This window comes from Poeciliopsis prolifica, unplaced genomic scaffold, assembly GCF_027474105.1.
Source record: "Poeciliopsis prolifica strain line A6 unplaced genomic scaffold, Auburn_PproV2 SCAFFOLD007, whole genome shotgun sequence".
NCBI lineage: Eukaryota > Metazoa > Chordata > Actinopteri > Cyprinodontiformes > Poeciliidae > Poeciliopsis > Poeciliopsis prolifica.
The window spans coordinates 9,933,509-9,951,773 of NW_026562382.1; the positions used below are offsets into that span (position 1 = coordinate 9,933,509).

The window sequence follows — 18,265 nt, forward strand, 5'->3', positions numbered from 1 at the left end:
AGGCTCACATCTGTGTCAAACATTTAAACTTAGTTTTTTTTTCTCCACATTTTCCTGTCAGGCCACAGCTCTTCCATCCTCTGTGTGCCTTCGTGTAAAAGGAGATCGTCCTGACAGGCTTCTCCCGGCTCCACATGTGACACGTTTGGCTCTTTGTTCTCTCCCCAGCAGAGGCCTATTTTCATCCCAATAGACAGATCTTCCTCCAGACTTCTACCAAGAAAGACACTCACTGAGCAATACTTTTATTATTCCTCTTTCCAAATAGTGGTATTTGGAAAATGTTTTGAGTCAGCAGAGGGATTTACGGCGACCCTGCACATCAGTAGCAAGGAGCCTCCTCTCTGAAGTCACATGGCGCAACATGCTTTGAGAAACGCTGTGTTGTGCCACTAAAAGCCAATTACACCATGCTTTTCTTATGATTGATCTGCTTTGACAGTACTGGATGGCATTTAAATCAGCAGCCCCCTGAAGCCATCCACAGGCATGAACGGTGGTGGTTGCGGAGGGGCGGGAAGGGTTATGGGTCTTTTAATCTAATTTGCTTGGTTGCTGAGTTGAGTTTTGAGATCATCTGTTTTGAAAACGAGAGCGGGAAAAGCGCCGGAGATATCCAGCAAGCCTCTGCTCACTCAGCTCGGTACGGCTGCTCGCTCTTACAACTTTGATTGTCCCCCGTGTCGACAGCTCGATCCACAGCTTCAGAAGTACAAGGCGCTCACTGACACTCATAAAAGCATGTAGGGAGGTGTCATATTGAACGCAGGATTGCTTTTTAATCCCAGTCACATTGACTATTCTTGTCAATAGAGCCCCAATACAACTGCCAGCTTGAGCTTTTTCTTTTCTCCTACAGGATTCTTGCTGGGCTTAATTTTCAAAGTGAACGCACAGATGCCAGGGAAGGGTTTTCTTTTTTCTCTCTTTTTGCCCCCTCCCCATTCGCCCCTCTGCCACTCTCTTCATTTGTCCTGGAAGTCAGCGCCAAGAGCAACATGCGTGAAGCCGAAACGAACAGCAGGGATGCTTGTCCACCTGTTTCTCGCCACTAAGCGACCCGATGGAGAGTATTCCCCTCACCTGCTCTCCTTTTTTAATTTTTAATCCCTCATTTCAAAACTTCTTTTCGCTTTCATTTATTTTCATCATTTGAGAAAAGGAATAAAAGTGAGAACTGTCTCTGGCAGAAACTTAAAAACACATGAAGCTGATCTTTTTTTTTTTCTTTTTCTTTTTTCTCAATGTCAAAGAACAAAACTTCCCTTTCTTGTCCGTCTCTCCGTTTGAATAATTATGATCCACATCATTAGACAAGTTCCCTCACTGTATCTAAATGAGAGTGTCTCCTTTCAGGGCCGGACATCACAGGTGTTCCCATGGTTTCATGTCTCAAGAGACGTAAATCTTTGAGGATACTGACTATTAACCCATACTCTAATCATGTAGTCTGAAAGGGAGGGGGGGTACAAAATCCTCCAGAAGAATGAATTAACGCGACCCGCCGAGGAATAAGTGAAGAAAGCGGCGAGTGTCCATTTGCGAGGCTTAGGTACAACTGTCACAGTGTCTCTCTTCGCGGCGCAGCCCCCTTCATCTCCTCTTGATGGTGTCATGGAAGTGAGAGGCGTGAAAGCGCAGTGACACTCCACGAGCCCGTTCCACTCGCTGCCGCTAATTCATCATGACAAATGTGCTCAGATGATCTGGCCCAGCAGCACTAATGGGGAGAGGAGAGAGCGCACTTCATTTGCACAAGACCCACTCCAATTAATCCATCCAGCTTTACTCTGGGCTAATTGGAGCAGGGCCCTCCCTGCCTGTGTGTTGGTAATGTACCCGACACAGTTTTAACAGCCCCTGTTCTTAAAGATCATACTTTTTTCTTCTTCTCTTTTCGGGGGGCTTTGGGGAGGACTGATTGTGCTGAAGGGCCGCTTTAGGTTGTAGAAACCTGATGTCCTCAAAGACAAGTCCCTCTCGCAAACATTCATTCATAATGAGCAAGGAGCAGCTCAAATTTCCATCCCGTCATATATTTTTAGACTCTATTTATAATCCTGTAGTTACTTTTCAGAACAAATATCTCAGAAATTTAAAATGTCATATTTAAACATGTCGACGTCTTTGTCAAATGCAGAAAAAAAAAACATTAGTAGGAAAATAAATGTGCAGAAAAATACATAGAAATCATCCAACGACTGTCAGAAGCTAAAAGCAGCATCACTACCGGCTTAAAAGGCTCTTTTGAAGTATTCTCTCATCATGTTTTGGGTTGTTTTGACTACAGCAGTGTATGCACTTTTATTTCTGTGTGTATTTTTATTCCTTGAGACACTACATTGCTTTGGCTCACTGAGGAACCTTTACTGCCAATAGGGCGTCCTTTATCTGAAGTTAGAAAAGGGACGGCTGTTAATTAATCCACCAGAAATTGATTTTGATCTGTTGCAGCATTTGAAACTTCATCTGATCGGCCTCTGAGGAAAGCCAGCCGCTGATCCAGTCTTTAGTTTTTTTTTCTGCCTGGCTGTCAGACGACGTCCTCAGCGCTTTCACTTGAGACTCCATATTGCAGGAGCCGGCTGCATATTTTGCATTTTGAAAAGTTGGTAGAAAATCTAGAACAATTGTTGGCCTGTCAGTTCAGCTTTATCTTAGAAAACTTACAAAGGTTTACCTCCTTGCCATACACGGCTGCCTGGGTAATGCTGCCTCCTGTGTCTGCAGACATATTTTTCTAAAGGTGTGTGTGGCACATCTGTGCAGCTATTGTTTATTCATGGAGTAAACCCTTTGAAATGTGTTAAGATACTTCCCACTCATTATAAAAATCCTGCCACCCATGGATTAGGACTTTGATGTCACCAATCCTGCTTCAAAGGCTTCTTTCACTGCTATTAATCACAGTTTAGCCTCTGAAGATATAGCCAGAGAAAACATTTGGACATCTTGTGCAGAAACTTTGAAATGTTCAGACTGTCTTGCATATGCTATGCTCATATCCTTTCTACTGTGTGTGTGTCTGTGTGTGTAGGGATGTTTGACTGCTGTGCATGCAGCTGCACTCCTGAGTCCATGGGATTCACAGAGATTTAGGCTCCTTCTGAACAGTCTTTTATGAGCCGGCTGCTGTATGAACACAAACACTGTAGTGTGGTTTCCTCAGTTTGATGTATTTCAGCATTTCTCAATAAGCATTTCCATCATTCTAAGACTATCAGAACTGTTCAAACTTTTACTCATTTTTCATAACCATAATGAGTTGGTAGCTTTTTCCCTTTCAGTCTGCACTGTGGCGAATTCGCTTGTAGTTGAATCTTATTTTAACTCTAGTCTAAAGCACTTTAATTAATAAACTGCACAATATGGAGGCCATTTATATCCAGTGATCAAGTCTAGACTGATAGTTACAAGACTTACTGAAAAACTCATGAATTTGTTTTTTCCTCATCTGATCACTTTTGGGGACATAAGCTTCACATGTGACGTCACATGGTCATCACATGTAGTTTGATTTTCACATGGGCATTATATGTAATTTGTGGGTTTCACATCAGCTTCGCACGTTTGTTTTTCACATGGATATGTTTTGCTTAAAAAAGTTTCACATGGACATCAAAAGTAATTTATGGGTTTTGCATCAGCTTCACATGTTTGTTGTTCACGTGGATATCAAATTTTGTTAAAAATGTTTCGCATGTGCATAGCGGTCACATGTTTATGTTTTTGACATGGCCATCGTATGTAATTTGTGCGTTTCAGATGTTTCATCACATGTTGCTTATGGGTTTTCATATGACATCATATGTTTCTTTTTCACATGTGCATTACGTTTCAAAGTTTTATACGGGCTTCGCACTTTTTTCAAAACAGCCATACCCTATTTTAATGTGAAGCACTTTGTGGTTTTTATCTCTCAGCGGTGTCATGTTAATGAAACTGACTTACTATTGTAATGATTTTATTTTCAACAGGAAACCTGGCGACGTCCAGGGCTCGGGTCACCGCTGCCTCCAGATCTCTCCCCCCTCAGCTCACCTCGGGACGCAGCAAGGTGCGATTCCACTGGCGTGAATCAACACATGATGCTTTTTATTTGTTGCTCACAGGCATCGCTCCATAAGAATCACAGTAAAAGGCTGCGCCACGAAGCATAGCCATGTTAATTGACTACCCTGTTGGCTGTCTCGCTTGCGGAGCGGCAGCATCGCCATCTGTTTGGTTTCTGTGGCCTGAAAGTCATATATTAGATTTAGAGACTTTTCTTGTTAACAAACAATGCGGCATTTGGCAAATTGGTGAAATGCATTAGCCAGTTTTGATAGATCAGTTCATATTCAAATATTTTGTTTCTTTTGCTTGCTAATAAATCATGCTTTTACTGTCAGTTGCCAAAATTCTTCCTTTAAAGCAGCTGATTCTACATTTTCCTCACATATCATTCACTTCTGTAGTGTAATTTCTCTCTTTTTGTTTTCATAGCACATAATTTAGACAATTGATGCTATGTTAGCATTCATTTCTTCCGGTATTTTAATTAAAATTTGTAAAATTATTTTTCCTTTTCATATAAATACACATCTTATCATGATCCCAAGTATGAAAAGGCATATTTTATTGAAGTAGCAATACTTAATCTTTCACTTCAAATCTACGAAGTTTCACAAAGGAAAAGCAGACAAAAACATGTTATTTTTTTTTTTTTTTTTTTATTGTCTCTATTTTGTACAATGGTGACACTCCTGGGTCCAGTCTTATGTCCATCTTTTTTTTTTTTAGCTCAATCTGCTGGTTTTCTGTAGGATTTTAGGACTAAGATGGACACTTAAGAAGGTTGATTTTCTCCTGGGGACACATTATTTAAATGTTTGGCTCGTTGTCCTGTTGAATGAACCAGTGCTGGTCAACTTTTCCAACAGAATAATGCACCAGATTCTAATTTAAAATTTCAACGGAAATGGCAACTGAACAATAATAATGGTATGCATGATGATACTTTTTTTTTTTTTTTTACATATGTTAGCTGTCAAACAGCTCAAATTTATTCTCATCTGACCAAATGACATGATTCCAAACAATTGTGCGTCTGCAATTTTATCAAATCTAAATAAATGAATACATATTTGCTATTGAGGTGGACTTATGAACACCAGTGAGTCATGTCCCTAGCAAGAAAATGCTGTCACTGCCTCCCAGCCTACATTTAGAGACATGAAGTCACCTGATGGTTAGAGTTAAACCCTCCTTCATGTTGAGTGTCTTTACTTTCTATTTCTCTTTTCCCTCTATTTCTATGTGATTTGCCAACATGTGTTGCGCTCCAAGTCTCCAAAATACCTAATGAAGGTAAGACTTTAGTTGCAAAAGTAAAACCTTCTAAACCTACATGTACTTCCCCAAAACTGCAGTGCAGATCCAAATTGCGAGCAGTTTTTGGACAAACATATTTCTGCAAAATCAACTGAACGTTCCTGTCAACTTTGAATTGTGTGAAGCTTCGCTTTTCAAACTTCAATCACAGACTGGGAGAGAAAAATGTAAATCATCTCTTTTGAACTATTTTCCCTGCACAGCCACAATTCGGTTATCAATGTAAACAAATACTCTGTGATGTCTCTCTTAGATTACAAAAAAAAAAAAAAAGAACCCTCTTAAAATTAGACACAAACACTCCACATTTTAGGAAAAATAACCATGGAAAATCAGATCCTCTTTGATGAACTTCCACCATCTTCCACCTACTCACTTATTCTTGAAGGGGAGAAAGACTTCCTCTTAACAGCTCAGTGGGAGTGATGCAATATGCATGCTGCCTTGTTCTCAATGGGAGCTGGAGAAAAGTTGACAGAAACGGACACTCATAAAAAAGTTGGCAGATTAAAGTGATGGGCTGCTTGTTAGAATAGTGGAAATGGGTCCCAGATAATCATTTGCTCCTCTGAAAGCAGATCGCACTCGAGTACAAAGCGTGCGAAGATCTCATTCTGTTCCTGCACACGGGGAGCTTACCTTTCTTCCTTTGAGCAAGAATAAAAGAAAGTTTTCAGATATGCACGTTGCTACATTGACTTGCCATAAAATATCTATTGCATCATTAATTTTGATGAAGCTATGAAATGCAAGGGCTGTTGGAAAGCTTAAACCGTGTCCTCGTTAATCCGTCGTCATTTGGATGACTGTCTGCTTGGTGATGGCAACTCTTATTACCCGGAATGCTCTGCAATTTTCCCATGCCCCTCAGCAGTGCCGAGTTATTCTCTAGATTGTTAGCTTTAAGTGTTTATCAGCTTTTTGTTGTATCGACGGCTCTGTTAGCGCAGCTGTGTATTCCCAAGTTGCCTGTTGAGTGAAAGGAAAGCTGCTATAATAATGTCACTTTTATCTCTGCCGAGGACGACCAGGCTGCAAATGAACAGCATCACATTCGAATCTCCTGTGTTGAGTTGGACCTGCTTTATAAAAGCAGGATTTCTAACAATGAATGTCTGTTGTTCAGGTGGACACTCTGGAGATGATGCGTCACCCAGGAGAAACCACCAGCATGAGGAGGCAGACTGTGGCATCTTACTTTCGTGTAGGTGTTCTCAAAAAATGTGCACATATTTATTGGCAAACAATAAATCTACTTCTCTAAACATGTACATTTTTAAAAGTGTGTTTTGATAGGTTTTTAGATTCTAGATGTTCTGATAGTCTTGGAAAAGCAAAAAAAAAAAAAAAAAAATCCATGCTGCAATTCGTCTTATTGTACTTCATGCACAATTGATGAACTTTGACAGTATCAATAGCAAGATCAAAGAAAGACTAGAGAGAGTTTGAAGGAATCTATAAGCCTCTCTGGCACTCAGACAATCCAGATAAAATGAATCAAACTTATAAAAGTAGATGGTAAATTAGCATCATCTATGATTCTCCATCAAAACGTACTTTGTAAAATGAGCATTATATTGTACAACGAAGGACTAAGTTCTTGTTTGAGAGAGGAAGTTTAAAGACATGAAGCTTCTTATAGGATCATGACAAATGAAGGTCTTTAGTTCTGCCTCTCCTCCTGACCCCAGGTTCAAAGGTTGATGTGCATTTTGGGTTTCAAATCAGTAAAATCATATTTGACAGCGACTGTGCAGTAAACATTTGAAACTGGCCAGCAGTGCATGCCTGATGAAATCCGAACCCTCTTCAAACCGTTAGCAAACAAGACCTCCCATATTTGTGACGTGTTTGTCCTTCGAAGTGGGAATTATCATATTCCTTTGTAGACTAAATATCAACTTGAAAAGCTTAGGTTGTCAAAACATCACCAAATTTAGCACTAATGGTTGTTGGCATAAGGTTTATAAAGTTTATACCGATAAGCATTAATGACTACCTATACCACTAATGCAGATTAATGGCTTAAGCAATAAACCATTAATTTGCACTCATTAATTTGCAGGCAGTTAAACCAGTTGGACACATCTGGAAACACAGTTTCTGTTTTTTTTGTTTTGTTTGCTTGTTTTAGTCTCCAGTAAAAATATTCTGTGGCATAAAAGGGTCAACTTAGAGACTCCACATCCGGCGTAGATAATTCCAAATCCTATGGATTTAACTCAAATGTATCTATTCAAGTGTTGCATTACTCTATCGGTTTATTAATTAATCTCATAGCACGCTGTGCTGACACTTTGTCTACGCTGATGAAGATTCAATCAAATCGACTTGTCGAATTCTGAAAATAGCTTCAACTCAAAGGAGTTAGTAATTAGTTAGTCATAAACTGAGCTTTAAGACGCACAAAACAAAGCATTTCAGGCGTATTCTATTTAGATTTCTTTTCAAAAGTGTAGCTCTCCATGTACAAATTGACTGCTCCAGATTGTGACCAACATCCCTCAGTCCTGAAAGGATCAAGGAATAATAGACAGCGGACGGATCCCAAAGCAAATAGTGATGCAAAGAAAACCACTGCTCCACTATGCATCCCGGTTGAGCTCCAATGTTTCCTATAGGGGTCATAAAAGCATCACTGCCATTTCCAAAATCACATTTAAAGCAAACGTTGAATCTTTAATTTAAAGCAAAGAAATAATCAGATCCGAGAAGTTCTAAACTTTTATATGCTTTGCATTCTTACTCCAGGTATTCTGTAATATTGTGAAGACCAGCATTAAAGTTGATTAAAAATATATAATGCAAAGAAATTAGTCAAATAATAAAAAAAGTATTTTTGTCCATTCTCTGAGAATTTAGAAAAGGTTACTAATTCAGGTACTGCTACACATTTATATCAGGCTATGTGGAAAAAGTTGTACTTTTTTAAATTTTACTTTAAGAAAATAAATGAAAATTTGTTTTTACAGTACTCATGCTCTCCTCCTCCCACTGTTTACTCCACAGTACTCCCTGATGGACTTGCTCTCTAAGATGGTGATGGGTCAGCCGCACTTTGTGCGCTGCATCAAACCCAACGATGACAGGCAGGCGCTGCGCTTTTGCAAGGAGAGGGTGATGGTGCAACTGCGCTACACTGGGATCCTGGAGACGGTCAACATCCGCCGACAAGGCTTCTCCCACCGCATCCAGTTCGAGGAGTTTGTCAACAGGTTGTGACAGTGGCGATGAGATGGGGTTGCGTTTCCACTCTGCGTCGCTGTTCTGCGTCCTCCAGAGGCGACGCAGAGCTAGTTAGTGCCGCTCTGTATCACAGAAAAACACGAGTTCTTTAATTAGATAGAAGTCCAAGTTGAGCCGAGCAAGAGGCTGAGTAATTGGCAGTCATTAGTGATGGAGCAGCACCTAATCTTTGGACTACTTTAACGGGGTGGATACTCTACTCTGGGAAAATGTGAAAAAAATTCAAACAGGGTGGAACTGTAATTATAAGAGGAGATGCATTTTAATGGGTTTTCTTTTACTATTCATAACGAGAGTTTGTTCTTGCACCAAATGACCTGGAAACACTCAAACCTAGCCTCCCCGTCCCACCGGTATTATATCAGAACACAATTAAAACAAGCTTCATCATTAGGGGAACTTTAAGTAAGGGCGCCTTTTTTCCCTAAAACTGTGGAACATGATCTCATAGCTCCCACTGACACAATGCTTTCAACATGGCTTGAACTTGAACATCCTGAGTCATTCCAAGAAATATAAAAAACATATTTAGACGAGTCTGAGAAAAAACTCCTCATGTTTGATCAATGTTGCTTTGAAAAATTCATCCACTTCTAATGTGGAGGCTTTAAAATGATCTGAAATTTAATTAACTTGGGCTTTCGGCCAGTAGGAGAAAACTTTGAGATGACGGGTTAGTCTCACTGCTGAAAGGAAGCTTTAAAGTGTTTGCTTAATTTTGTGGGATGAAACTTTGAGCGAGCTTATGCTGCTTCCTTGCATGTCCTACTTTTTCTCCTCGTTTCGGAGTGATTACTGGAGGATCACGCATGACTTGACATGAAAACAATTTTTTTTTTGGTTTTTGTTGTCTCTTTCACGTGTGATTCTGCCAACCGGAGAGAGTGCGCCGCTTCGGTTTTAACCTCAGCTTCTGAGTCCGCATCATCCCACCTGAGCCCGGCCGGGGTTGTACAGACGGGCCCGAATGGCTAAACTGCACCCCTAGTAAAAAAACGATTTAAATTTGCACTCTCATATCAAAGGCTCGTCTGATGTTGCAGTGCTTTGTATTTACCATCAAAGAAATAACAGGTATCAACAGGAATTAGTATGAAAGGCTTTCGACCAGGCAGGGAGGGGAGTTCAAAGAACTTTTTTCTTCTTGTTGTTCTTCTGTTTTCGACCAACTCTGTGGCGCTGGAGATGAACCAGGGGCTCCGGAGCCTTGATGTCCCTGTTCAAACACTCACAAGCACCCTGATCTGCGCTGCTATTCTCTAAACTACAACAAGAGAACCTGGATTCAGACAACGTGAGCAATAAGCAGCGGTGGTCGGATGCACAGTGATAGATCTCAGACGGTTGCATTTGCAGCAATCTTGCAACAATGTGCCTCTTTTTGGTCTGAACAGCTGATTTTCAAACTAATCGCAGTTTTAAAGGCAAAGACGTAGCGCTATGGTTTCCTGTTAAACAAAAGACGCCAACAACTTTTCCTCTTGTCACACTGTTTTTGTAAAAAACTTTGGGTTTTTTTAAATTGTTGTTTTGCTTTTATAAAAACTTTCAAATGTTAAAAATACTTGTTTTTATAGTTCCTTTTTATCACGAACATGTGCTAATATGCATAATTCTATGTACTTTTTAAGGATCCCAGTAAAAGACGAGTAAAAATCTTTAGACTCAATTAAGCTTTTACTACAACAGATTAACATCACAGAGAAAAATCGTAAAGAGATCAGATGTTGCCTAAAATGTTACTGTGGAAATAGTTTTTTGTTGTTGTTTTCACAAACCCTACAAATCCCTATGAAACAAATAACTTGTTTTTTTAAATTGACAGCGTATTAAGGAATATTTAACTAGTAGTCTTTGATTTCCTGTTTTCTTGCAGTTAAGTGTGACGTGACATGAGGCACAACATCACCAAATTGGAAAGATAAAACATGTCTTTCCAGTGAAGCAGAAGTGTGCAGATCTTTGTAAATCAGGATGTGGCTACAGGAAAATATACTTCTCTGAATCTGTCTGCATCTACAATTGAAGCATTAATTGAACAACTTTTAAACCCCTGGAACGATTTGCATGCAAACCAAAGTTTTAGCTCCCAGTCAATGTGAACAGGAAGGAAAGGGAGGTAAAAATAACTTCCACAGCTCATTATTAGAGAACTGCAATAAGTATTTATTTAAAGCTTTTTGGGACAATCTTCATTTTGTGATTAAAACATCTTGTTTTGGCATTCTCAGGTCATTTGCAGAAGTCGGAGGTTTCAGGTTTTGTAATTCGATCTTGTCTTTGTTTGTCTCACAGATATTACTACCTGGCATTTCGCGCCCACCTGATGCCCGAAACAAGCAGAGAAAACGCAGTCGCTATACTGGAACGGGCCAAACTGCAAGGGACGGTGTTAGGAAAAACAAAGGTAGCGTGATTTCATGTTTTTGAGTTTGGGTTTGTTTGTGTTTCATTATAACAAAAAATACAAAAACAATTTAAAAAAAGAGAGAGAGCATAGGTGAACTGAATGTCCTTTCAGGTGTTTCTGAAGTACTACCATGTGGAGCAGCTGAACCTGCTGCTGCGGGAGGTGATAGCCCGGGTGGTGGTGATGCAAGCTTATGCTAAAGGCTGGCTTGGAGCCCGCCGATACCGGAAAGTAAAGGAGAAAAGGAACCGCTGTGCCGTCATCATCCAGTCAGGTGGAGTTTTGTTAACTTAAACAGAAAATAATCAAACATAAACCAAAAGCACACAAACAAGTTCCTATGTTTTGTTTTATTCTGTGACGCTGAAACAGTTGCAGTTCAGATGTTTAGATGATTCCTGGTCCCTTTGTGGTTTGTGTCTGTGAATCTTTGCGAAAGACAGTTTGATAACCACAGGTTGACCCACAAGGGTTAAGAGCAATGCTTCAGAGCAAACAATAAGACCTCTGAGAGTTCAAAGGGAGCCGTTCTCTGGCCACCTGGTTTAGCCCTGTTTTGAAGTGGGATCTTGTGTAGTATCTGCAGTCTATTTTGTTTCACAGAGGTAGGTCAGCGATCTCGCTCACACACATTGTTTTCTCCCTCTTCTTCCAGCCTGGAGGGGTTATGTTGCACGGCAAAATCTGAAGCAAATAAGAAGGGAGCGGGAACAAGCTGCAGTCCGCATACAGTCAGGTATGAAACGTAGCGATGCGCAACATCTGGACTGTCTTGTGTAATTCTGCATGGGAGACATTTTTCAAAAAGAATGTGAATAAAGGTCTACAAACATTGCATCCTTGTGAAACACCTTTTTGATCTCACCGAGTAGCCCACAAAATAGTAATTATTAATTAATAATGCATAGAGGAACGCTTTTGAAAGTTTGGGCAGCATTTGGTCCCCATGTTTCTGAAGAACTGTGCATACTGAGATCCGTCTTTCCTTTCATCTCATTCCCAGTAAAGGCAAGAGAGGGGCTTATCCCTTCTGTTTCCTCACGACTTCCTCTCTCAAATTCCTGGCCTATTACACAGCTCTCACATACCAGAAACAAGATGCCTTTTTATACTGTCAACCTTTTCATCTGAAATGTAAATTAATTCTTACTCAGTGTGCCTTGACGAAGATCAAAGTGGGCACATTAACCTTCCCAGCCCCAGCCCCCCAATCCTCTGAGCCTCTCAGTGGAGGACAAGAGAGGGTGCCAAAAGGGGCTGGAGAGAGGAGGGCAGGGGGAGGAGATCTGGCATTGTTTCCCTTGGCTCTCTTAAGGGCTGCCCTCATCTGCCACATGGAGCTTCTCAGTCGCCTGCACACCTTGTGTAAATGTGCTCCATTAAGCTCTTGTAAATAAAGCTGCTGAATGGGTAAACATGGTTTTGGTGTGAGGAAAGCCTCTCTGTCGCAACTGCCTTTCTTTTCAGACAAGGGTGTTTGTGTGTGGCCGCCGGGGGTTCACGGGATGGTGGGGTGGAGGGGGGGCGGGGGGGACCTGAACCTGACACAAGTGGGGCCTCAGCCCCCCCCCAACCCACTCCTCCCGGCACAGCACTCCAGCACATTCACATTGTGTGTTCTCCGCAGCTTATAGCCTTTGAGGTGGGCTGCATTTGCATCTTGAAAATAAACAGATGCCTTTCAAATGTATGAGCCTGGTGGCTTCTCAGATCTCAGCAGGACCCGAGGGACGTGCTCACCATCGATCAGATTAGACCATGCAAAGGAGAACCATTGCTCAATAATGTACTTGAGCATTCTTTCCCTGTGCATATAATTTTGTCAGAAAAACACAAAGTGGGCCAAGGGACTAACCCAGCATGCTTCTTTCTCCCTCCTTCAGAGTATTAATACATCTCAATAATCACACAAACTGTTTTCTTTGCATTATTTGAGGTCTGAAAGCACAACATCGTCATCGTTATTTTGGCAATCTTTCATTTTCTGCAAATAAATACAACATTTTTGCTTGGAAGTTTGGAGACATGTTATCAGTAGTTCATAGAATAAAAGAAAATGTCCATTTTACTCAAACATGTACAAGCAAAATCAGAGAAACTGATCATTTTAGGTGGTCTCTTAACTTTTTCCAAATCTGTGTATTTGGAAAAGATCAAAGATCAATGTTTTAAAATCTGTATTTCTGTTCATTATGACGATTTATTTTAACTTACAGCTAATAAACACACAACATCTATTAAATATTGTCTTCAGCTATTTAAATGTCTGCCTTTAATACCTATTTAAAGATATTAAATGGATAGTGACCAGCCAGGTCAGGCCGTTGCGTTTAATAGGTCAGTTCTTCAGCTTAACAAATAACAAGAAAACTAACTTTTATAAATGGACAAGTAGAATTAGAGGAAAAATCTAAATTTCCCAAAGGTACATTAATCAAGACTAGTATAAAAGATTTTGAACATGGCTCTACATTGTATTGTACAATGTGGATAGGAGACAAAACCACAGAGTTCATCTCATGGTGGAAACCTGTGCAGTTTACAGGGGCCATCGAGTCCGTCATGCCCACGGATCCCAAGGGCAACAATGTCACAATGAGGCCGGAGGAAAGACCACCAAAGAAGAGCATGAAAGGTGAGATTAAGATTTAAAGTTACTGCTGACATATTTAAGGGTTTCAGTCATTTTCTTTCTTGATTTGTTGTGCAAAACAAGTTCTCTGAAGTAACACTTTTGCTGATTTCCTCAGGGTTTCTGTGTTTAACCTGCTCGTATTAGTGTTATACTCAAGTAAATCTAATTTAATAAACCATGTTTGTTTCCGTGACGGAGCCACTGAATAAGTAATTGTGGAAATCCAGTAATAGAGCTATTCATGCTATTGACTCAACCATTGTCACAATATAATTATATTCCATATTAATATAATGAATTACTTGGACAGCAAAAAATTATTAGCCACATAAGCACCATCCATTTATACCAGAAATATATTTGGTGATACTTGTTTATGGCGTCAAATTCATGCCAAAACTTGATAGGAATGATCAGCTTTTTACTGATATGGATTAAAAGAAAAAGCAAATCTGATTTTCCTGGTATGTGTATTTTGGATTGGATTGGACTGTAATTGAGTCTGAATCAGAGCATGTGGCTTGACTGGACTGAAATGAACTGACTTCATTTGATTTAAATGCAAATCAATTGGAGTTTATGGAGCTGCATATGAATCAGACCCGTTTGTTTTGTAAAGTGCCTTGAGATTACGTTATATAAATAAAGCTGAACTGAATCCTGCATCCTAAATCTGTCATTCGTTTTCAACACTCTTGGAAGGGCTACTTTTACCATGTAGTATTTTTTTGTTTCACCCCAGAGAAGAAAGCTCCTCCTTGTGCGCCGCCTTTCACCATTTTATAAATGCAATAAATAACTTTCCACCAAGATAGCACACTTGTCTGACCACAAATAGGGCTGGGCGCTGCACTGGTCTCCAGATGTACAAGCTGGGGGCTTTGTGTTTATTCAGCACATGGGCAGGCCAGTCATTAAGAAAGTATGCGGGAGGCATGAGAGCAGCCACTGACTGAACAGCATCAAATAGACGATAGACTTTAAGCTCTGGGTTTGATCAATTATCACAAACCCCTGGAAATGTGTCCTACAGTAGCTTTCCATTAAATACGCTGTAACACATCAAATGCTAAACTAATTCACAACAGCAAAGAGCCTCGTTCAAATGTTTGAATTTTGTGGTCAACACTCATCTCCAGATTTCAGCTCCAAAATGCTGGATTTACACATCTGAAAATGTTGTGCTTGTTATATGCTCGAACTGAGCCGTGCCTCATTGGGGATTTTCCTCTCCATGTTTACAATCATATTCCTCGGTGAGAAAAACTTCAAACCTCCACTTAACAATTCTGTTTAATCAGTGTTGGAATCTCTCCATATATATTTATTTTGACATGATCTGGCCCATTTTTTCTTCCTGTAAGATCTATATTCTCACCTACACGCTGTTCTTTTCTCTTTTGATTCCCTTCTCCTCTGCCAGGCTTCAGCTCAGTGTTTTGCATCCAAACAGCATCACCGAGCTCCAAACTGGAGGAGATTTCATTCCTCCAGACTCCAAGCGCGGCTGCTACTGACATGTTTTGTTGTGTGCGCACACGTGGGCTCTTCTGTTTGTTTTTGTGAATAATGCAACATAAGTGATCGCGCTCAGGCAGACGTTCCCAGATATTCCCGTTCATATTCTGCAAATTGCATAACATGTATAAAAACACAAAATCAAGACTTTATCACCATTTCCTGATGTGGTACAGAAAGAAACATACTGCAGGGAATTTAAGAGTTGAGGTGCTCCGTCTCATTCTAAAATAATTCACTTGAATGTTGACAAATAAAAATAACACTTGGGTAAAATAATTTGAGCTTAAATAGAAAATTAGCAAATCTGGACTTTTTAATGGCGTTCCAAACATTGGATTTGCACAGAGATCTTGTCCATTTAGCTATATAAGGTTGACCAGTTTGGGGAAATCCTGCTTTCAGCTTGAAAATGTGTCCTCTTGGATTATGGCAGAAGAATACCCCATAGATCTGCTAACCAAGTTTTGGTGATGCACTGTACTGTACCTTACATTATCCTGTGAATGTCATCTTGTCAGAGTCCTAGTGTTACTGTAAAAATAACAAAACAACTAAAAGGAATAACAAGGTTTCCTTAGAAACTTGCACTAAATTCAGCTTTTGTTTATTCCACACTTTATAGTCTTCCACTTCTATGCAAGTAGAGTAAAAAAACTAATATTTTAAAATAACCTGCTGTTGACACTGCCTTTAAGTGTGTCTTGTTACTTGTGAGCGAGGTCAAACTTTATATCTGAGGATGAGAAACAGATCAATGAATCATTGCCTGACACAGTTACCTGTCCTCTCCAGATCTGTGGTGTAAATCTTAACTTCGACATCAAAATAGTAAAGTAATATCATATAGACAGCATAATTGTGACAGTATTAACCAATGTTTAGCTGCAGCAAAAATAGTTTTTCTGTTTTGAATAAAATCAATTTGGACATGTTGTAATATTTTGATAAATCTGTGTGCTAATATTGGAAAACTGTGGGGTTTTTTTTTACTTAAAGTTATCATTTTGTGACAATCTTATGGCTAATATTAACTAAAATTGAATGCTTTACCAATATTACATTCATAACATTAAACTTTAACTTAGTCATCTGAGCTAAAGCATAGAATAGCAATGTTTAGAATGGACTGTGTGATTTGGCAGAATGCCTAAATGCTCTAATCATTCATTATCTAACAAACTTTTAACTCCCACACCCGGTGCAGCTGTATAACATCTATTGTTATTTAGTTTTTAATGGATAAATCTCTACTTCTGCAGGTGCAGCCCAAAGAACCAAGAGGCTCATCCAGATGACTTACATGAAGGAAATGTAAGACACAGAACATCAATAAGCATTTTGTTTTCCTTTCAAGAAAAAAAAAAAAAAAAAGAAGCTTCTTGTCTGCAAAGCAGCTTTAACCCAGATTATTCTTTGGGAAATTTTTCGAGTCCTTGAGACAAAAGAGTTCTCTTGCTCCAACCTCCGTCTCAGCGGAGAAGACAGGGTGGTACAGGAACGGGGAGAATCAAAAGGCTGGAAATTCACGGCTGAGAATAAATGCTCGCTCTTCCCCCGAGGTGATTTGTCTTTGCGCTCCTCTTTCTACAGATGTTAGACCCCTTTTTTAGTAAAGACCTGAGGTTCTTTGGTAGCACTTTGATATCCTGCTCGAATTCAATATGTGAAATAGAAGAGCCACTCCGTGACTTGGAGCACATCGCAGGCTTTGAAGTCTGATCCAATTTTTGCTGCTCACCATTTGATGTTGAAAAGATGAAATGAGGAAAATGTACAGTTTTTGCCAGTAACTCTGCTGAGCATATGTAAGATTAAAAAAAAGCAAAATCCTTTGGAGGATGTACTTAGAAATGTTAAGCAGATTAATACTTTCCTATAGCTCTTTTATTCAAAGATAAAATTAAATATGAGAGGAAGTCTGTATGTGCTGTTTTCCCCCCTCACAATTAAGTCAGTGTGCTGCTTGTTTGCTAGGAGGAAGGACCAGTAAAAGGGGGATATGCAATTGCATTAGCATTTGATTAACATTGCAAAGCACATTAATGGGTCTCAGTTATATGAGTGCCAAATTGTAAATTGTAAATAAATGAATGCAACATCTACATGACTAATTTGAAGAAAAAAAAAACACATTAGAAGGCTTGCTTTAACTTGTATGTATTCGTGTGGTGCTTTCATTGACATTGCTCTTCTGGGTGTGTTTACGCCTCCTCTTTCAAGGTTGGCCCTGACAGCCAAGACAGACAAGTGAAAGACATCAAGAGAGACAAAAGCAGAGGAGAAGACGGTGTAACGAAACCTTGCAGGGAGACAGCCAGGCTGCAAGACGTGCAGTGTAAACAAGGTAAGCCCGCGTGCAGAGCTGGTGGGTGCAGGTAATTACACAAAGAGACAGTAGAAATCCCGCTTTAATGGATAAAGTGCCATTTTTAACATGGGAGCCCTTTCAACCTTTTCATCCTATCCAACCCCTCACCCCCCACTGCCATTTCTGTTGACAGAAGAAAAAAAGAAAGAGACCTGCTTTTATGACTGATCATTTCTGCGGTATTTTAATGACCAGGGTCAGCTCATCGCCAGCTTCTTGTGGCAAGTGGAAGGGGTTGGGGGGAGGAGTGCTTTGAAAGTGGCACGAGAACTTGAAAAGCTTTGATTTTCCCACGTGGCGGGCTTTTCGCTTTGGATCTCATCAGCGACTCTAATAGACCTGCACAGTGACGGTGACAAGAAAATACACAAACCCTGATTTGTTGAACATATGTTTGGTTTGCTTTTTGCCCCAGGCGATGAATTACATTAATTCCTGCTGCCTGGAAGGCTGAGTGGGTGGCTGCGCAGGGGGGTGTCCGATTACGGCCGTCGCCCAGCCCACCGCTGTATGGGCAGCCTCGGTAATAGGGCCCGGCTCTTCATTAAGGTTGTTAGAGGGGTATGGAGTAAGAGGGCTGAGGTGGAACAGCGTTTAGCGGTGCAGCTGAGAGATTACGAGGATTAGACATGATAATGTAACACAGACAGGGCTCTCCAGCGGGCCCAGGATTAGTGTCAGCGCGCCGCAGCAGGTCTGGGTTAGATATCGG

The 18,265-nt window shown here is 40.3% G+C and overlaps 1 protein-coding gene across 1 annotated transcript in view; it reads left to right on the top strand.

Annotated features, from left to right (window-relative positions):
* The window catches only part of myo3b (myosin IIIB), a 75,402-nt gene that overhangs the window by 36,296 nt on the left and 20,841 nt on the right, over nt 1–18,265 (top strand). Inside the window, exons 25-34 of the mRNA XM_055032313.1 lie at nt 3,978–4,057; nt 5,329–5,349; nt 6,500–6,577; nt 8,383–8,588; nt 10,915–11,026; nt 11,141–11,303; nt 11,685–11,765; nt 13,568–13,664; nt 16,445–16,496; nt 17,406–17,529. Of these exons, the coding sequence (XP_054888288.1) occupies nt 3,978–4,057; nt 5,329–5,349; nt 6,500–6,577; nt 8,383–8,588; nt 10,915–11,026; nt 11,141–11,303; nt 11,685–11,765; nt 13,568–13,664; nt 16,445–16,496; nt 17,406–17,529 (1,014 nt within the window). The remainder of the gene's footprint in view (nt 1–3,977; nt 4,058–5,328; nt 5,350–6,499; nt 6,578–8,382; nt 8,589–10,914; nt 11,027–11,140; nt 11,304–11,684; nt 11,766–13,567; nt 13,665–16,444; nt 16,497–17,405; nt 17,530–18,265) is intronic.